Source organism: Dendrobates tinctorius, unplaced genomic scaffold (genome assembly GCF_039654945.1).
Source record: "Dendrobates tinctorius isolate UK_male_01 unplaced genomic scaffold, ASM3965494v1 ptg000143l, whole genome shotgun sequence".
Taxonomy (NCBI): domain Eukaryota; kingdom Metazoa; phylum Chordata; class Amphibia; order Anura; family Dendrobatidae; genus Dendrobates; species Dendrobates tinctorius.
In genome coordinates, this window is record NW_027361810.1 from 29,768,274 (window position 1) to 29,790,218 (window position 21,945).

At 46.8% G+C, this 21,945-nt stretch overlaps 1 protein-coding gene across 14 annotated transcripts in view; it reads right to left on the reverse strand.

Moving 5' to 3' along the window:
- CCDC148 (coiled-coil domain containing 148) overlaps positions 1-21,945 on the reverse strand; it is a 211,083-nt gene that overhangs the window by 78,566 nt on the left and 110,572 nt on the right. For 12 of the 14 annotated variants that reach the window (XM_073545672.1, XM_073545668.1, XM_073545674.1 and 9 more), the window contains 3 exons: positions 16,027-16,190; positions 5,810-5,905; positions 5,550-5,728 (listed from right to left, as the gene is read on the reverse strand). In XM_073545672.1, coding sequence (XP_073401773.1) covers positions 5,550-5,728; positions 5,810-5,905; positions 16,027-16,190 — 439 coding nt within the window. The remainder of the gene's footprint in view (positions 1-5,549; positions 5,729-5,809; positions 5,906-16,026; positions 16,191-21,945) is intronic. The other 2 variants (XM_073545678.1, XM_073545682.1) reach the window with 1 other exon arrangement.

Here is a 21,945-nt window from a genome sequence, read left to right on the forward strand (position 1 = left end):
CCTCTGCTAGAGTACGGTTTCAAAAGGTGTTCTGACAGCTGGAAGGCTTCATCCCCTACACAGACAAATGGTATAGGTGGACCAGATGTTTGCGGCAGCGGTCTAGGTGGTGGGAACTGGAAGGTGTTTCCATACAGTTTACGCCCCATGGCAGACAGTTTGAAAACTTGAGAGTCATTGGAGTGGCCATAGGCCCCAATATCAACCGCAATAAATTTGTATTCCGCGTCAGCGATGGCCATGAGGACAATTGAAAAATATTTCTTGTAATTGAAATATTCCGATCCCGATCCAGCTGGCTTTACAATGCGGATATGTTTCCCGTCCACAGCGCCCAAGCAGTTGGGAAACTGACATATCTGTTGAAACTTGTCAGCAATTTCAATCCACCTCTCTGTTGTGGGCTCTGGTAAAAACTCTTCAGCTAAGGAGTCCCACAGTGCACGGCATGTGTACTTCACAATTCCAGATATGGTGGAAATCCCGAGTCTGTACTGGAAATGCAGTGACGAAAGGGATTCTCCAGTTGCAAGACATCTGTGGGGAATTAAAAAACAATAAATTAGTTTTAAATCACAGCATTACATACCAAAACTGAGCTATAACACTTGGAGATACAAACTACCACCAACAAGATTGCAGTGAAAGTGTGCTCTGATGCGATCACATCCAATAAATGTGGCTTACCTTAAAGTCACCATCAGACGCTCTGTGGGTGAAACAGAGAAGCGGCAATAGGTGTCCGCTTTTCTTATGAGGTGTGCAATGCGCTCCACCAAGTAATCAAAATTCTCCATTTTCATCCTAACATATCCAAAAAATTTATCCGGGTTTCGTCGAAGGTCCATGCAGAGTGTAGAATAGACCCCACGCGTCATTCTCTTGGCTGTGATGGGGTGGATCCACAAACGTCGTCTACGATGCCTGATGCGCTGCTGTCTCGCTCTCTCCTTCTCCAGAACAATCACCCTCAAACGATTCGCCTCCGCTATAAAATCCGCCAAATTCTTCAAAATATTTCCAATGACAACATCCATCTTCGCCAATAACTTGCTCTTCTCTCCAACCTGCACTTTCTCCTCTACAACCTGTCAAAGAAGGGCTGTAGGAACACTCTATATATAGTTTTCCAGTAGCCAATCCCGTTCGGAAGGCCACAAGGGTCAATTTTAAAAACCGGATCCGGCGTAATCCGTCGAAAAACGGATAGAAAAACGGATGAACCGGATGAGACGGATCCGGTTTTGTCTGTCAAGAAAAAGACGGATCCGGCAGAAAACCGGATCCGTCACATCCGGTTTTACTAAACATTTGCCGGATCCGGCGTTCCGGCACGACGCCGGATCGCGCCTGACGCCGAAAACCTGAAGTGTGAAAGTAGCCTTAGAGTTTTAAGTATGCATTAGCAAGTAAAATACTGTTCTAAAAATAATATTATTCCGCAGACTATGATCCTTTCTTTAAAAAAAAGGACTTGCAAAAACTTTTAAAACTCCGCTACTAGCTCATGGTCTAACAGATAACTCTATTTTTACATAATTATATGGACACAGCATTGAAAGGAAGTATAACCAAACACAATGTTTGTCGCCATAATTCAAGTTCCTCAAATAAACATCCTCGTAGATATTTTGTAGAAAAACAGGATTACTTCCATGACTTCCCCTCCTAGCTTGGCGCTGCTGTTTACTGCAAGCATTAGGCCTTATTCAGACGTCAGCGTTCTCCACGTACAAGGAAAAACGGACCGATTATTTGAATCAGACTGCGATCGGAGTTTGGTCTGAGTGTCGATTTTTCTCGTATATGAAGCAGTAAAAAAAAAAGAAAAAAAAACAACTTTCTCTACCTTCTCCTTTCTGACGGACCCATAGATTTGAATTGCCGATTATGGTCCGACCCTTGGATCAAAATCGGAAATGACCATTCAGTTCGAAGAAAAAGTCGAACATGTGAACAAACAGCCTCATGCAATATCATAGGTACGAAAGCTGTTATTGAAAAAAACTGAGAGCACATGTACAAGAAATTCAGAGCCCTCAAAATGCAATTTTCATGTACAAGAGATATCCGTGTGTTTTACAGACGGCATTAGTACCAGTGATAGTCTAAGTGGCCATTGATATCACAGAGATATGTCCGTTTTTGATCCAAGTGTTGAATCAAAACTGGCAAAGCAAGTCAATGGGTCCGTGAAAAAAAAAAATCGTACAGCACTCGGATGACATCTGAGTGAGGTCCAATTTTCACAGACTGTCAGAATGGAGAAAATGTAGATTTTTTTTTTATCTCTCCACGTATGAGAAAATCGAATCACACTCTGATAAAACTCTGATCAGAATAATTGATTTGATTTTCTTTTATGTGGAAAAGTTGGACATGCGAATGAGGCCTAAGGCTTCTGATTCAGCAAGCTGCCTCTCAAAGAGCAAAGGAACCCGTCACCTTAGAAATTGATATGTACCTGCAGATTAAGCCTATATCTGCAGGTAAATAACATTACAACGTTGCCCGGCAGCCTTACTGAAAGTGCGACACCCTGGAGAAAATGAACGTATTTCTTCCTGAGAGTGTGAACGGAGGAGATACAAGCACCTCTCACTGTACTGTGAGTGACGGCTGTAAGCACGCCCCACCACTTTGATTGACAGCTCATTCTGCAGAGATGTGCTGCACCGCTAGCTGTCAATCAATGTGCCTAGGTGTGCTTACATCTGCCACTCACAGCATAGCGAGCGGTGGTGACTGGAGCTGCTCTGTGCACGCTCTCATGACCAAAACCTGGCAGCTCCCTGGAGGAAATAAGTTACTTTTCACCTGGGAGCTGCACTTTCAGTAAGGTGGCCAGGCAGCATTGTAATGCTATTTATCTGCAGATTAACCCTATAACTGCAGGTCCGTAGTGTTTTCCAGGTGACAGGTTGACTTTATGCCTGTGTGGCGCCCCAGGGGGTTCGGCCGCCATAGAGGTACTGCACCTTATCCAGAGGTGTAGTATCCCACTTCCCAGGTATGGTGGAGACACCTGACAGTACTCTACTCCTGCATCCAACACTCACCCTATAGCAGCAGGGCATCTGGATGGACCCCAAGGGAGGAGGATCTCAACCCTGCCTGGGTGGTGAAAGGGTGTTAGGAGTTGGGTGGAGCTTAGGTTGAGAGCAGAGAACTGTAGGAAGTGAGTTTCAGTTTCCCCCTTGGGGGAGATGAGAAGTGAGAGGACATGTGGTCCAGCAGCTCCTGGGCTGAAGGAGCTGCTCGGAAGGACAGAGACTGAGGCAAGCTCCCTGGAAGAGGGAAGGGATCCCAGAGGCAACGTACAGCAACCATACTGGGTGGAGGGATCAGGTCGCAGTATAGGGACTGGCCCTATAACTAGTGGAGTGAACAACGGACTCAGCTAGATAAACCAGAGCCTGTGAGCATTGCAGGTGCTGCAGCCAAATCCACAAATACATCGCTGAAAAGGCAGACACATAAGATCCAGGGACCTAGAGGTTATGCCCGACAAGATCCGAGTCTGCTGGCTTAGGACACTGTTTGTGAAGGTGCTGGAAGGAGGGAAGAAATCAGCACAGGGAGACGGCCAGGAAAGGAACACACTGAAGGGAGTTCTGTAAAGGTGTTCTCCATCTACCTGGAAGTTTGCTGGACCCCTCACCTGGAGGACGTAGCACTAAGCGGACAGCTGTGCGCACCAGAACTGTGCGTAAAGCTTTGGGAACTACATGCAATTGTGTTTTCTGCCTCCTTCCTGCTTCACCAACTCAGCACTGCTACAACCTTTAACTCACACTACATAATCTCCCTTAACATCTACTGCAACTGCCCTGGGACGACAGCTCTGCCTGTGGAGAGCTATTCCAACTTTGCTGCATCCTACCATCTGTCCCAGAGGATTTGCACTGCAGCGCTGGTCACTATTTGATCAGATACCACAGGTGGCGTCACAAACTTTTTTTCCTCACTTTTCAAGGACACTCAGGGCCACGGACCGGGTCACTGCTGCCGTGACACATCCCTTTAAGACACCGGCCCGGTACCGAGAAACCCATGGCCCTGGGGGTGCTCCACTTGTATTACCACATGTTTATTATTCACAGGCACAAAGAATTGAAGACAGAGAAGATAAGCGCCGCTTACATTATGATGATGCACTATGAGGACAATTCTGCAGAAGGAAAGTCCCATACACAGAGCCATTAATGATTCCTTCTCTCCTGTCTCTGTAGGAAACGTTCAGAAGAAACAGTACGAAGAACATTATATACCATTACTGAGCAGTATAGCTGTGGATCCAGTACTAGGGTACAATAATCTTTATTTTTTATATAGCGCTAACATATTCCGCAGCGCTTTACAGTTTGCACACATCATCATCACTGTCCCCGATGGGGCTCACAATCTAAATTCCCTATTAGTATGTCTTTAGAATGTGGGAGGAAACCGGAGTGCCCGGAGGAAACCCACGCAAACACGGGGAGAACATACAAACTCCTTGCAGATGTTGTCCTTGGTGGGATTCGAACCCAGGACCCCAGGACTGAGCCACCGTGCCGCACAATTAAATTTACTAGAAAGCCACACCATCCCTATACCTCTCTCCCACACTCTGTTTCTCCTTCCTATTACCCTTTCTATAGACTTTTCAAGTAAGCAGTAATCTGTTCCCTCAGTGAACTGACAGTCCATCGTATTTTTAGAAAGACAGATTGTATTACTTTGTCAGAACGAATGATGAGTTCTGAGTGAGTCTGACTTCTCCTGTTGGTCTAGCGCCACTTCACCTTCTCATTGTACTTTGTCCAGCGGCACGTTTGTGCAAGGAAACGCAGAATTAACAGAGCAGCAGCTTCCTGAACAGCCGTGTGACAGTGGACCAATGTGCAGAGAAAAAAACATCACATGCACTGTGCCCTGTGAGTATTCTCTGGTGCAGTCAGCAGGAAATCACATGACCGCAAGTATGCGTACTTCTGATCATATTATGACTAGATGTTTCCACCCTCGCTTACTAGAAATGAATTGAGTGAGGCTGGACACATCTAGTCGAAATGCGGCCGGAAGTATGCTGGAAGCTTAGCACGTCTAGTTGGCATGATACTGCATGTCTGCAAATCACATACATGCAGTCATGCTTCCATGGCCCGCCGTGCCAGCACTGGAAGAATCCTCATAGCGCGCAGTGAGCGCAATGTGAGGATTCACAAGTCTGCCTACTGCCAGAGAACCCCTTTAAGAGAATTTTGAGAATTAATGATCAGTCCAGGAGGAGAAAGAAGCAGATTTCTCCAATAAGATAATATTACAAACGTTCTTATTTTCACATATGCTATTACCGTAATTCATGGGGAAAAACAAACAAAAGATACTCTATAAGCAATATGAAACCTGAAAGGAGGACAGAAGGCAGCCAAACAAATGATGCAGGTATAGGAAAACAAAAACCAAGGGGAGAAGGTGAATAACAAGAAACATTGTGTGACGTCTGCTGCAGAAGTCTTGGGAGCAGATATTATTTGGTTAAGATATAGGCTGCCACATCCCACCTGTCTATGTCTTTGTGCTGACGATCAAGTTCCTCCATCCTGGACTGGTATACGCCAACAAGCTGCTGGTAATCGGTCAAAATTGATGTTTTCAGTTCTGGATATGGACAATATAGCTCCAGGAGAACTGCAGGCACTTCACCGAACTGGAGTGTTTTTTCTTCTGTATCAACACAATCCTGCAAGAAAATGGTTTTACAGCTGAAATATCCGGCATTTTCTCTGCCCGCTATCGCAGACTATAATGAGCATTCAGTTACCTGAAGGTCACGTACTAAAAGTTCATTCTCTAGGGGCCGCTGCTCCTGAATGAGTTTCTCAATTAACGCTTTTTGTTGACTCTTAACAGATTCAACCTATAAATATATATCAAAGGGGAAAGCATTGACATTCGGGAATGACGCTGTCAGCAGTAATTATAGATCCGCCACATGTACATGGGAAATACGGTGACTACCAAAACACAGACTCACTCACTGCTGCTGACAATATAAAGAAGCCTAACGCAAAGCATCATTTATGTTTACCCAAATAACCATTCTAAACCACTATATATTATGCCCACAGGCAGAAACTTAAGTCCCCACTATGGGTTGATTGAGCAATGACTTTTCCCAACGATTGTTCTTGGTGATCATGTCCACTAATCAAACAACAAATGAGCGAAGGAACGTGCTAATGATTGTTCGATCACATATGGTCCTAATGATTGACCTAAACTGGCTATGATCAGTAATCAGAGCTAGACTCAGCCAGAATGGAAAATTATGGCTATATTCAGGGTTCTGCTAAGATATTAGACATATTCTGTGAGTAAAAAAATGTTACTACGGATACTAATATCATGTCCAATGACAAGAAGTTCTTCTTCCTCCTTACTGTTCTGTGTCTTGCTGTAAGACAACTGGCTCCAGCCTCCCGCATCCTAGTGGTCTGCAGTAGCGATGAGCGAGTATACTCGTTGCTCGGGTTTTTCGAGCATGCTCGGGTGTCCTCCAAGTATTTTGGCGTGATCGGAATCATAGAATTGTAGAGTTGGAAGGGACCTCCTGGGCCAACTGATCCAACCCCCTGCTCAAAGCAGGATTCGCTAAATCATCCCAGTCAGATGTCTGTCCAGCCTCTGTTTGAAGACTTCCACTGAAGGAGAACTCAGTTTCTGCCTCCATAGCAGCATGATTTGTGACTGCTAGACAGCCTGAATACATGTGTGGATTGCCTGTTTGTTATTGAATTCCCACATGTATTCAGGCTGTCCAGCAGCCACAAATCAGGCAGCTGAGGTGACGAAAACTAAATCTCCGACGATGCCAAAATACTCGGAGGACACCCGAGCATGCTCGGAAAAAGCCGTGCAACGAGTATACTCACACATTACTAGTCTGCAGTGGGAAAAAAAGATTACCAAGCCCCGACCCAGCAACAAAAAATGGATCATCAGCATATTAAAGAAAGGTTTACAACTGTACAGTGCACCGCGCTGAGCACCTTAGTCACTTTTATGAAGTCAAAAGAATCAAATTGGCAGTGTTCATCTTACTCAGACACGTCTAAAAAAATATTGTGACCACCCTTTGTACATGTCTAGAAAAGTTGATCATTGCCAGTATGAAGGTCAGAATTAAAAAAGTCAGTGCTTTGCCAGAAAAACAAGATTCCGACGGAAAACCCGACGCAGTGCTCAGCAAAGAGGTTTGTATATGTGTGAAGCTAGCCTAAGCCCCATGTTGTCTGCTTGATTCGCATAAGGGTAGGTGCACACGACCGAGAAAAATGGTCCGATTATCCTGATCAGGCTTTGATCATAGTGGGATCAGTTTTTCTTACAGGTGGAGATATAAAAAGAAAAAAAGGTTTTCCTGTTTTTTTCAGGATCATGAAGAAAAAGTTAAATTCAATGACCAATAATCGTTTAACCCTTTACTTCTGAGTTTAGTATATTGGTTTATCTTTTTTTAATATTGTAGCTCGCACTACAAATATGCAGGGATTTCACAGTTAAATATTTAATTTGAAATAAAATTTATACATTACATGTCTTATATTTGCACAATGAAAATTACCTACGGTACTTATTTCTGTTTAAAGATGGAATTTTCCTTTATAGAACATCTGTCACAATCTTAGGAGATGTATTCACTTGGGAATGTTTGAGTAAATGGTGTAACGTGAATAAAAGAAGTCTAACATGCAAAACATATAACAAAGGGGGATCTATTAATCTATTTTCACCACTTTTCTATCTCTCTTGTGAAAAAAGCTGTTGGGTTTTTAGTGAGAAGGGGGTGCAGTCAACATTAAGAAATTAAATAAGAGTCAGTCAGCAACGGATGTTGAACAGGAGCTGATCCGCAGTCCTTGGTAGCGGCTGCTACATGTTGAACAGGAGCTGATCTACAGATCTCGGTAGCGGCTGCTACACGTTGCACAGGAGCTGATCTACAGATAACGGTAGCGGTTGCTACATGTTGAACAGGAGCTGATCTACAGATCTCGGTAGCGACTGCTACACGTTGAACAGCAGCTGATCTACAGATCTCGATAGCGGCTGCTACACGTTGCACAGGAGCTGATCTACAGATAACAGTAGCGGTGGCTGCTACATGTTGAACAGGAGCTGATCTACAAACCTCGATAGCGGCTGCTACACGTTGAACAGGAGCTGATCTACAGATCTCGGTAACGGCTGCTACATATTGAACAGGAGCTGATCTACAGATCTCTGTAGTGGCTGCTACATGTTGAACAGGAGCTGATCTACAAACCTCGGTAGCGGCTGCTACACGTTGAACAGGAGCTGATCTACAGATCTTGGTAACGGCTGCTACATATTGAACAGGAGCTGATCTACAGATCTCGGTAACGGCTGCTACATGTTGAACAGGAGCTGATCTACAGATCTCGGTAGCGGCTGCTACATATTGAACAGGAGCTGATCTACAGATCTCTGTGACGGCTGCTACATATTGAACAGGAGCTGATCTACAGATCTCTGTAGCGGCTGCTACATGTTGAAAAGGAGCTGATCTACAAACCTCGGTAGTGGCTGCTACACGTTGAACAGGAGCTGATCTACAGATCTTGGTAACGGCTGCTACATATTGAACAGGAGCTGATCTACAGATTTCGGTAGCGGCTGCTACATGTTGAACAGGAGCTGATCTACAGATCTCGGTAGCGGCTGCTACATGTTGAACAGGAGCTGATCTACAGATAACAGTAGCGGCTGCTACATGTTGAACAGGAGCTGATCTACAGATCTCGGTAGCGGCTGCTACATGTTGAACAGGAGCTGATCTACAGATCTCTGTAGCGGCTGCTACATGTTGAACAGGAGCTGATCTACAAACCTCGGTAGTGGCTGTAATGATGTATAGTAGGTTTCTATGAAGACAGTGGCTAGATGATAGAGTCACAGACACAGGTATACGTGAAAGTAGTTTGTATTAAACAAGCAGCACAGAACAGCACAGGTGCTGGCGGAGCCAGACAATGACAGCAGTGGTAACAGCAGCAGAACTCAGTCCAGTAGATAGCAAGTTGCACACCAGCACTATGTAGATGTAAGCAGACACAGTCTTAAGAATGCAGGCAAGGACAGTCACTTAGCCCTCTCCCTTGCGGGAGGGGAATCTTCGAGCACAGTGCAGTGGCAGAGAAAGTCACTAGGTAATTGATACTGAATGTGTAAAGGTAGCAGAGATAAGTCTCTCAGGTGAAACGCACACAGCAGTCAAGATCTTCAGCGCATACCGTGAGTGCTGTAGGAGCGGTGAGCGGTGGAGGCAGGGCTGGAAGGAGCCTTCAGGCAGACACCGTCAGAAGGTCCAGGCGGCGGCGGTTAGGCAGCAGGTAATCCAGGTGGATTCAGAACGAAGGAAGGAGGTAGCACAGCGTGCAACTCCCAGCTAGCAGATCAGGTACAGGACGAGATATACAAGCAAGGTAGTCACGTCCAGGAAAGCTATTTAAACCCGGCGGGCGGGACCAACAGGCGGTGATGTCACAGGAACCAGTATGGCCGAATGAAGCCAGGCTTAAGGGCAACAGTAAGGGCAAAGTCCGGAACACAGCAGAATAGGAACGATGCTTACATTATTCCCCCCTTAAAGAATGTCCTCCGGACAATCTTCGACCAGGCTTGTCCGGGTACCTTAGATGAAACTGCTCCAGCAGCCGCGGAGCACAGATATTCTCCACCGGTTCCCAGGAATTCTCCTCGACAGAGTATCCTTGCCACTTGACCAGGTATTGCAGCTTCCTTCTGAAGATCCGTGAATCCAGAATCTTCTCCACGACATATTGTTAATGTCCATCAACGAGCACTGGAGCTGGAGGAGAGGAAGTACGCCCTGGGAAGGAATTTGGTACAACTGGCTTTAGTAGGGAAACATGGAACACCGGGTGAACCTTCCAGGCAGGGGGCAATTTCAGATGCACCGCTACCGAATTCACTAGAGCCACGATCTTGTATGGCCCTACAAACTTCTGTCCAAGCTTGACAGTCGGTGCCCTCACCCTCAGATTCTTGGTAGACAACCAGACCGTATCTCCCACCCTATACACCGGAGCCGGCCTCCTGGTACGATCTGCTGCTCTCTTATACCTCTCCTGCGCTGTCGTCAAGGTGGTCTTTAGAGCTTCCAAATTCTGCTGTAAGAAGGAAAGATGGTCAGACACAGCAGGCACTGCAGCCTCCTTGGGGAACTGCGGCAAGATGCTTGGGTGGTAACCCTGATTAGCAAAGAACGGTGACTGCTTAGTCGAGGAGTGCTGCGAGTTGTTATATGTGAACTCTGCCAGGGGAAGCAGATCTACCCAATCGTCCTGCAGATGACTTAAGTAGCAACGGAGGTACTGCTCCAGGGTCTGATTCGTACGTTCCGTCTGTCCATTGGTCTGTGGATGGTAAGCCGAAGACAGACTTACTCTAATATCCAGAGCCGCGCAGAAACACCTCCAGAACCTAGACGTGAACTGCACCCCACGATCCGAGATCACCTCATCCGGGACCCCGTGCAGACGGACCACCTCTTGAATCAACAAGTCTGCAGTCTGTTTTGCTGTGGGTAATCCAGCGCAAGGGATAAAGTGTGCTGCCTTAGTGAGGCGGTCCACGACCACTAGAATGGTGTTCTTACCCTTGGAGACCGGTAGTTCAACAATAAAGTCCATTGAGATGGATCTCCAGGGACGAGATGGTATAGGCAAGGGTTGTAACAACCCGGAAGGTGACGCACCAGGCGTCTTGAACCGAGCACATACCTCGCAGGATGACACGTATCCCTCCACGTCCTTCCGGTACGAAGGCCACCAGAAGTACCGAGCCAGGAACTCTTGGGTCTTCGTTATTCCACGATGTCCCCCAATCTTAGAATCATGGATCAGTCGGAGGACTTCAAGTCTTGTCACTTCTGGTACATACAGCCGATTCTCCTGTAACCATACTCCTCCACTGAAATTTAGGCTTACTTCGGGGGTAGGTTGCCTTAGCAACGGATCTGCTGCGTATGCTGCTTTGATCTCAGACAGAAGATCCTGATGATGGATTGCAGAGATGAAATGAGCGGGAGACACAACAGTACTAGGAGACGACTCAATCACTTCCTCAGGAGCAGCAATCCTAGATAGCGCATCTGCCTTACCATTCCGTGCCCCCGACCTGTAGGAGATGATGAAGTTGAATTGGTTTAGAAACAAGCTCCAACGTGCCTGACGTGGGTTCAAACATCTTACGGACTGCATGAATTCCAAGTTTCGGTGGTCGGTAAGAACTGTAATCGGAGTTGAGGACCCCAGCAGCAAGTGTCTCCACTCCTTGAATGCCGTCACAATCGCCAGTAACTCCTTGTTCCCTACATCATAGTTCTTCTGCGCCGGGGATAGCTTCTGAGAAAGAAAGGCACAAGGATGAAGAACTGCCTTCTCACCTCCTCTCTGTGACAACACTGCGCCGATGGCGACATCCGATGCGTCCACCTCAAGAGTAAAGCTCAGGTCTGGGTCTGGATGTCTTAAGATGGGAGCCGACACAAATTTGTCCTTCAGCCGTGTGAACGCCTCCTGGGCTTGCGGAGTCCACCGGAACGGTACCCCCTTCTTAGTCAGTTGGGTGATGGGTGCCACAATCTCAGAGAAGTTACGGATGAAGCGCCTATAGAAGTTGGCGAATCCCACAAACCTCTGAACTTCTTTCACCGATCCTGGCGCTGGCCACTCCTGGATCGCTCTGGTCTTTTGATCGTCCATCTGGAGACCCTGTGGAGAGATGACATAACCGAGGAACTGCACTGTTGCCCTGTGGAACTCGCATTTCTCCAATTTGATGTAAAGATGGTTATGCAGCAGGCGTTGCAGCACTGTCCTCACGTGGAGCCGATGTTCCTCGAGATCACTGGAAAAGATTAAAATGTCATCGAGATACACAACCATAAATACATCAAGCACATCTCGGAAAATGTCATTAACAAAATGCTGAAAGGTTGCAGGAGCATTTCGTAGTCCGAACGGCATGACCCGTGACTCGAAGTGTCCATAACGACAGCGGAAGGCCGTCTTCCACTCATCTCCAGACCGAATTCTCACGAGATTGTAGGCTCCCCGAAGATCCAGTTTGGTGAATATCTTAGCCTGCTTCACCCTCTCCAGTAGTTCAGAGATTAAGGGTAGCGGGTGCCGATTCATGACCGTTACCTTGTTTAAATCACGGTAGTCCATGCAAGGACGCAGACCCCCGTCCTTTTTCTTCACGAAGAAGATTGGTGCACCTGCAGGAGAAGTAGACGGTCGGATGAAGCCCTTGGCGAGATTCTCGTCGATGAAGTCCTTCAAGGCCTTTAATTCAGGACCAGACAAAGGGTAAATACGCCCGAATGGGATCTCCGCCCCAGATACCAGTTCTATCGGGCAATCATAAGGCCGGTGGGGAGGTAACATATCTGCCCTCTTCTTGTCACATACCTCTGCCAGATCCTGATACTCCGGTGGTAATTGTCCCTCAGTCGTAGCTACTACCTTGGGGATAGCAGCGACCTTAGGAATAGCGGGGTTGCTGTTAGAACTTGGAGGGAACTGCACTTCCCTGGTCTCCCAGTTGATGCGAGGATTCTGAACCTGGAGCCAAGGTAACCCCAGGATAATAGGGAAGTGAGAAGATATTAGTAAAAAGGACAAATGTTCCACATGTTCCTCTCCAATGCATACCTTCACCGACTCAGTCTCCATGGTTACCGGTCCAGATGTAAGTGGCGACCCGTCTACTGTCTCCATCAAGACTGACGACTCCCTCTTCACTGCCCTGATTCCATGCTTCCTTGCAAACGCGATATCCATGAAGTTCCCACTGGCCCCGGAGTCCAACATGGCGGCGCTCTCGACACACCGACCCTGGAAGCAGACCCTCAAGGATAGGTAATAGTGGGAATTCTTCTTAGTAGCGGAGTAGGAGGAAACGACGGATGTCATCGAGATCACCACTGCGTTCAATGGAAGAGATGCCAGCGAATTCATATCGGCAAAGTCCAGGTCTCTCTGATTGTCTCTGCCCCCCGAATTGTTCAGATCTAGGACGCAGGACTCCCCCGCCTCGGAGTTACAATCAATGATAGCTGCAGCCGTCTTACGTCTCCTGACTGGACACTCGGAGATGAAGTGACCGGTCCCCCCGCAGTAGAAGCACAGGTTTTCCTTAAAGCGATGCTCCTTGCGGGCATCAGGAGGATTTCTACGTACGGCATCCACCTGCATCGGTTCGGGCTCGGGCTCGGGATTCCTCCTGCTGGTGACATCTCTGGAGGGAGAAGAGAACGGAACAGTGTTATTAAACCGTAGATCAGACCAGCGCTCCTGTCTGCGCTCGGAGAGTCGATTGTCAATGCGGATGCAGTGATTGATGAAGTCCCCAAGAAGCACGGGCGAGTCCCCGCGTGCCAGTTCATCCTTAACTGCCGTAGACAATCCCCTGCGGAAGATGGCCTGCTTGGCTGCCCCGTTCCAGGTGGTGTCTAAAGCCCATCTACGGAAGTCCAATGCATACTCCAGCACCGAACGCTTCCCCTGCCGAAGGGTCAGCAGCGTCGTCTCAGCAGTATTAGCTCGGTTCGGGTCATCAAACATCTGCGTCATTGCGGCAATGAAATTGTCCATAGAGTTAAGCAGGGGGTCGTCGGTCTCAATCAAAGGGTTGGCCCATGCGAGCGCCTTACCAGACAGCAGCATGACTATAGTCAGAACTTTGGAGCGTTCAGTAGTGAACTGTGGGGCATGAGCAGCAAAGAAGATCCGGCACTGGTTCAAAAATCCTCAGAATTTATCCCTCTCACCAGCGAACCGGAAGGATGGGAGCTTCGGGAAGGTCGGTGTAGTATCCCGGGCAGCACCTGCTACCTGCGCGGCTGGGGCCTGTTCCAGAGCAGCAATCCGATCGAGCTGCATAGGAATCGCTTGCTCCAACGCCAGAACACGATCACCCTGAAGAGGAGCTGCTTGTTCCAGCGCCGTAATCCGATTTGCCAGTCGTTGCAACTGTGCCTCTGCTGCCCCGGCGTTGTGTTCGATACGTTGCTCCAGCGTGTCCAGCTGGGTCCTAATGCCTGCCACATCCTGCCGTATCAAAGCAAGCTGCTTGCTTACACGTTTCTCCAGGGACTCTACACCTGCGGTTTCCATATTGGTGGCTTGTATATCCTGTAATGATGTATAGTAGGTTTCTATGAAGACAGTAGCTAGATGATAGAGTCACAGACACAGGTATACGTGAAAGTAGTTTGTATTAAACAAGCAGCACAGAACAGCACAGGTGCTGGCGGAGCCAGACAATGACAGCAGTGGTAACAGCAGCAGAACTCAGTCCAGTAGATAGCAAGTTGCACACCAGCACTATGTAGATGTAAGCAGACACAGTCTTAAGAATGCAGGCAAGGACAGTCACTTAGCCCTCTCCCTTGCGGGAGGGGAATCTTCGAGCACAGTGCAGTGGCAGAGAAAGTCACTAGGTAATTGATACTGAATGTGTAAAGGTAGCAGGGATAAGTCTCTCAGGTGAAACGCACACAGCAGTCAAGATCTTCAGCGCATACCGTGAGTGCTGTAGGAGCGGTGAGCGGTGGAGGCAGGGCTGGAAGGAGCCTTCAGGCAGACACCGTCAGAAGGTCCAGGCGGCGGCGGTTAGGCAGCAGGTAATCCAGGTGGATTCAGAAGGAAGGAAGGAGGTAGCACAGCGTGCAACTCCCAGCTAGCAGATCAGGTACAGGACGAGATATACAAACAAGGTAGTCACGTCCAGGAAAGCTATTTAAACCCGGCGGGCGGGACCAACAGGCGGTGATGTCACAGGAACCAGTATGGCCGAATGAAGCCAGGCTTAAGGGCAACAGTAAGGGCAAAGTCCGGAACACAGCAGAATAGGAACGATGCTTACAGTGGCTGCTACACGTTGAACAGGAGCTGATCTACAAACCTCGGTAGTGGCTGCTACACGTTGAACAGGAGCTGATCTACAGATCTTGGTAACGGCTGCTACATATTGAACAGGAGCTGATCTACAGATTTCGGTAGCGGCTGCTACATGTTGAACAGGAGCTGATCTACAGATCTCAGTAGCAACTGCTACACGTTGCACAGGAGCTGATCTACAGATAACGGTAGCGGCTGCTACATGTTGAACAGGAGCTGATCTACAGATCTCGGTAGCGGCTGCTACATGTTGAACAGGAGCTGATCTACAGATCTCTGTAGCGGCTGCTACATGTTGAACAGGAGCTGATCTACAGATTTCGGTAGCGGCTGCTACACGTTGAACAGGAGCTGATCTACAGATCTCGGTAGCGGCTGCTACACGTTGCACAGGAGCTGATCTACAGATAACGGTAGCGGTTGCTACATGTTGAACAGGAGCTGATCTACAAACCTCGGTAGCGGCTGCTACACGTTGCACAGGAGCTGATCTACAGATAACGGTAGCGGCTGCTACATGTTGAACAGGAGCTGATCTACAAACCTCTGTAGCAGTTGCTACACGTTGAACAGAGCTGTGCTGATCAGCTGCATTCAATGTTTAAATCCGGTCACTATTAACAGGCGATCGGAAGAGGTGCTGGGAGTCAGCCCCTCATCAATGTGATTTGGATGATCTTTGTCATCAATATTAGATCCCTGGAAACCTCATTTAATTGTAACGTCTCAGTAATAACAGAACTCATGAAGCTAGTGTTCATACAGTGCTAGAAAAAAAAATAACAATAGAGATAATGACGTTTGGATGAGCTGAAGAGTGAAAAATGATCAATGGCGAAAAAACAGAAGTCTGAAGTCATGGTATTCTGGGGTATCATTTTTCATAGGATGAATGTGATTAATCAAGAGCATAATAAATAAAAATAGAATAAGATAACAAGAAATATTCACACTCAAACATTAGAAACACCACACAAATGCAAAGAGAATAAGGAATTTGATGTAACAAAGGTAACACACTAACCTCCTTCATAATATTCACCGGATCAAAGTCATTTTCCATTTGGGTCTGGAGAAAAGAGTGATGTTGTAATTGACAAATCCTGTGTTTCAAATCGTCCCTCAGCTGCCAGATGGGATGTACTGTGCATGCTTTATACTCATCTCGCTCCTCGGATAATTGCTGTTCTGCTTCCAAACAGAAAGTTTTATCACTTAATGGCAAGTGAAAAATTAAGCCCTTGACTGCCGGCAGGAACGCCGCTGCATGGAAGAGCGTAGCTTAGAGGCTCCTCTGGGATAGCCGAGTTTAAGCAAGTTAACTTCCACAATCCTTTTTATCTGTCTATATAGCTTCTCTCGTTTTTAGCGTACGATTGGCCTTCGTATCAGATACATTCAGCACGTATATAGAATACTTTTCCCATTAGAAGAAATTGCAAACATTTTTCAATAACTTTCAAAAGAAATAAAACTCTTTAGGCAGTCAAGTGTTCTTCATGGTTAGAATACACACACAGTATAGTCTGTGACTGTTTACATGTCCGTGTTTTTTGGGGACGACAAAAATGACGGACATATGAATGGGACCCAAGTTCTGTTTTGAAGAAAAAGAAGCATTTAAAGGGGATGTCCAACCAATACAAAACATTTTGGAAAGGGTTCAGATTGGTATAAAATTAAAAATGAATTGAAGCCCGCGCTCACGGATTGCTCACAGTTCATGCTCCTATCCCCACCTGGATCTTCGCTTCCCGGTTTCGACTGGACACGCTGGAAATGTCCAATCTCAGGATCAGTCGGATCACTGTTCAGCCATTGATTAGCTGAGTTGGCATTTCTGATGTGTTGATACAGAGCCAGAAAGTAGAGATCACAAAGGAGTGAGTAGTTGTGGGTAATTGCCGGAATGAGAGCTGGGAGGAGTCTCTACAAATATCTCCTTACACGCCTAGATTTTAATGCCACAATTTCTGGTTGAACGCTCTAAATATCTGATACTGACACTTCTGACTTACTGACCATGTTGGCTTATTCCCTAAAAAAAAAAAAAAACTATTCCATCTGCGAGATATGATGAAATGACTTTAAAGGGGATCTGTCAGTGGGATCTACCCTTCTAAGCCATCTATATGGATATATGGTCATGGGATACTGAATAAAATGATACCTGGATATCTGAGATCTGATGATGAGTTCCACATTTTTCTTAATATGTAAATGAGCTGTTAAGATCTATGGGCTGTATTTTTCAGATTATAAGACGCACCCCAAATTTTTAGGAGAAAAATAGGATTTTTTTTTCCTTAATAAAATGGCGGTGCTTCTTATAATCCATGAGTCTTATTGCTAACCAGGGGTGGTGGCTGCGGTGATGCGGGGTCCCAGGGTCGCTGAAATCTCATCTCTCAAGATTTTGGTGCCGAGATCTCCATCTGCGCATACGCTGTCCCCGGCCGCCATTTTCCCGGAGTCCACCGCACAGGAAACCATGGAACTGCCGGGGCTCTGGCCTTTCACAAAATGTCGGCAGAGCCCCGGCAGCGACGCTGGACACCCCTGCAGCGCCAGACACCCCCGTAGCACCACCAGGCACCCGCAGAACCACCGGACACCCCCTCATCCAAGCCTGCGGCCTGCAGTACAGTACCGCTAAGGTATATAAGACGCACCCACATTTTCCCCGCAAATTTTGGTGGAAAAAAGTGTGTCTTATAGTCCGAAAAAAATGGTAGCTCTTCTAGAGAATGTGCCACCAAAGCTTATTTTAAATGAAAGGGGGCATTACCAGTGCGAGACATGTAATGACTGACAGTCTGCTTTGTGTTTTTTGAGGATGACAAAAATGACAGACGACTAAATGAGACCCAAGTTTTGCTATTAAGAAAAGGAGCATTTAAAAGGAGTCCATACAAAATATTTAGAAAAGGGCTTGGAGTGGTATAAAATTAAAAATGAATTGATGCCCGCGCTCACAGATTCCCCACAGTTCAGCTCATGCTCTAAGGCTCTGATCCATACCTGGATCTCCGCTTCCTGGTTCCATCTGAACACACTGGAAATGTCCAATCTCAGGCTGAGTCGGATCACCGTTGTGACGCTTCGGGGGTTTTGGCAGCGTCCGAGAGTGGACCCTCTGGGTCGCGGAACTGAGGCCCCCGGGGCGAGCGCACCAGGTGGAACCGACCCCTATACAGGGACCGTTTGGGGCAGGCCCGTGGGGGATCAGACTCCGCGACAGCTGAAACCAAGAGGGGCGGCTTGAAGGACCAGAGTGACCACAGGCAGGACTGGGAGACCGCACCGAGACCAAGGTGCGAGACGAGGAGACGTACAAAGCAACAGTAACCGAGAAGATAGGGAAGACAGGAGGTCAACAGGCTAGGAAACTGGACAGGAAGGGAACCGGACACAGGGAGTGGGTCAGAACTGATGACTAGGAGACACGGACCAACAGGGCGGGCAGGGCAACCAGGAGAGGCAGAGACGAAAAGGCTAGGAAGAGCATAGGACAGTAAGAAAACCTATAGGAACCCTACAGGCGGCCAAATCAATGTATGGACTCCACACAATAACCAGGCGTCATCCCCTTATGGGAGACGCCTGATATATCCCCTGCTGGCAGGTGATTGGCTAACCGCTAATCGGCCGCCACCCACCGCAGGGTTAACCATCAGGACGGGCGCGCGCCCGCGCCCTAGTGTGCATGTGAAGGCGGGGAGCTGCCCGGAGGCCAGGAAGAGGAGAAGCACGTGAGCAGGAGGAAGGAGGGAGCGTGCGCGCCGCCGGGTGAGTGACAGCTGCAGAGGGAGGTGGTGCCCGTGGGACGGCGGCGGCCACAGCCGCTGTTGTCACAACCGTTCAGCCACTCATTGGCTCAGTTGGCATTTCTGATGTGTTGATACAGAGCCAGGAAGAAGAGATCAGAAAGGAGTGAGTAATTTTGGATAAATGCTGGACTGAGAGCTGAGGGGAAAGAGAGCTGCCCAATAGTAACACCCCCTTTCATTTAAAATAAGCTCTGGAGGGAGATTCTCTAGAGAGATCTATGTCCGGCCCATAGATCTTAACAGCTCATTTATAAAATGTAACTTATGTTAGAGTATCACTCATTTGGGATAATGGGTAAAGCTAAAAACTGCAACAAACCCTGCTTATTCCTGTACAGACTAGAGATCATCCTGACCCTGTTGTCCCTACTGGTTCCTGTGTGAGCAGAGATAGCCCTAACCGCAGATTAAAAGATGGCAACTCAGACCTATGATGTGTGAAATGCTGTTGAGTGCTTCAAATTCCTCTTAATGAACTGGAGGGCAGAGCAGAGTGTGAATTACCTACAAAAGGAAAAGTGTGATGAAAAAGAAAACATCCCAGAGTGAGCAAAATAAAGTATGAAATACAAAATAAAGTATAAAGAGCGTACTGTTGGATAATGTGCAGTCTACTTACCAAAAAGAAACAAAAGATAGGTTCAGAGTACAGAAAAGAAAACAGCAAATAGATAAACCCCAGCTGGAATTTCACTGACAAGCATTAAACTACAGCAGAATGGCTGAACATCCAAAAAGACTATCACCAGCAGGAAATGACAGCAGGGGGAAATAATATAAAGCCATACCCGAAAGGTGATAGGACAGACAAATGAAAACGCCTGTATAATGCTTAACAGACTGAAGTCAAAATAACAGAACTTTAATACCTAGAGAAAAGGTGTGTCTGCTGTGGCTCCGCTGACACAGAGGCCGAACACAATACACATCCTCAACGGTTCCAATCCAGGAACATGACAAAGACATCGGATTGCTGATATCAATGTATCATTTTATTCAACTTTCTATTACCTACATGCCTATACAGATGGCTTAGGAGGGTTGATCCTACTGACAGATTCCCTTTAAGGATCTGTCCAATAAAGCTTTTAAGCACTACTCTGAAGCTAGCCAGATCGGTAGTGCCCCCACTTAGCTTTCGTGCTACTGTGCACCTCCGATGCTGGAGAGACAAAGCTTCTCAACATAGCAGCATCAGTCGCGATGATGCAGCTGGTGCGAACTGTCAATCAAGCAGAAGCATTGCCTCCATCAAGCAGGAAGCCAGGAGGCTGGTGAGTGGTGCGTCCCTGAAAAGTGATCAAGGAATAAACCCTTTAATTCTGAATCATTGGCTTCTGCTTGTTTCCGTGATTGCATAGTAAGTATAATAATATAAAATAATCCTCTCGTGGTGCATTTACCTTCAAATAATAATGCAGCTTGTTGTCATTCTCAGTAAAACTTGAAATGTACATGACCCTTTTCCCTTGATGAGTATCTAAGATGTATAATACATGGAACGGAAATATAAGGCTGTGCGGTGAAAGAATACATTTATAAAACTGCTTGATCCAGATTCCTGATTCCTACGTGCTGTCACCTGTGGTGTGTTAACAAGGTGTTTCCTTCTTCCCTTTAGTCTATGTTTTATTAATGCGGCTGCTCCATGCTCTCATGTATTACTGTCAATTTGTTCTGCTGATATCATTCCACAGTCTCCCTGTCTGCTCCTTGGATGTTTCCATTATTCTATTCAGTGTTTGTCAGATATTATTTACTGCTGATTTTTCTCATTTGCATGGTTAGCTGTAGCTCATGTGTATGTCTTTTCTGCTCTGTTGTTGGTTCTGTACGACTCGAAGCGGCAGATGAGATGTGGACTGAATGTAAGATTATCGGATCCGAGAGTCTTTCTACAAGGATTTCCCGTTGGGGCTTTAACCTATCAAAATGGGACTGGTACAGACAAATAGACACGGGCGATTTTTAAAGGATCCTAGGGACGCAATATGCAAATATAGGTCCAAAATGAACAGTAATGAACTAGGTTGCTATGTAATTTGACAGCAGGATGATGTAGGGTCAGAAGATCTGATTCCAGTGATGTATCACTTAGTTTACTGGGCGCAGCAATTGTTATAGAATCACAGTTTTCTCCGCTGCAGATCTAGCAGAGCTTGGAATGCTGAGCTTTGTATAACCCCGCCCACACGCGTGATTGGCAACTTTCTGCCAATGTTCAGTGTACACAGAAAGCAGCCAATCAGCGGTGAGGGTATGGATGGATCAGGAGGCACGAGACATCTCGTCCTCTAGTAATAATCTTCTGCTAATAAAACAATTCATTTTTTTTAAACAGCAAAACACAGCCTAGTAAGTGACACATTGCTGGAATCAAGGCATCTGCCCCTACATTATGCTGTTCTCAGTTCACACAGCAAAAATCTGTTGTTCCATTAAAGGAGCAATAAACTAAAAAACTTTTTTAAAATAAGCAAGAATTTGGTTGCCCTCACTGTTTGCTATTCTGCAGCATTTTCTTCAGTCAGGGGTTAATTTCCTCAGTTACTTCTTCGGCTTATGATTGGCTTTTTCCCCCACCTCCTTTAGAAATTAAATTAATGAAATTGGGGCTTAAAGATCTTTTGATCTACCGCAGAGAGTGGAGGTTCCTGCTGCAGACAGTTGTCTTAAAGCCACACACAAGACAGAGAAGAGGACAGAAATGGCTGAGCTATTAGTCATTATTATTTGTGCTATAAGACAAAATATGAACAAAGAGGAGAATAAGGGAGAAATTACTGGCATATATTTTTAAAGTGAACCTGCTGCCTGATCCTTGAGCAGTAAGTATCAGATACACTTGCTTAACAATTTCATCTGTGTGGGAATCTGATAGTCTCTCCCTCCAGGCGTGTGTTGGGCGAGACCTGTCAGTAATTGGGAGCGGGTGGGGAGAAGCAGTCGGAGACCCGCCTGTCTGACTAGTCTCCCACATGGCTCAGTCCCCGGCGGCTTTTAAAGTATGTTTATCTCTGAAACATTGCAGTGCTTCAGAGTCAAGCATACCTGGCTGAATTCATACAGCCCGTGCCCGATACCTGCTGCCCGTGGTTCAGGGAGCATGTATC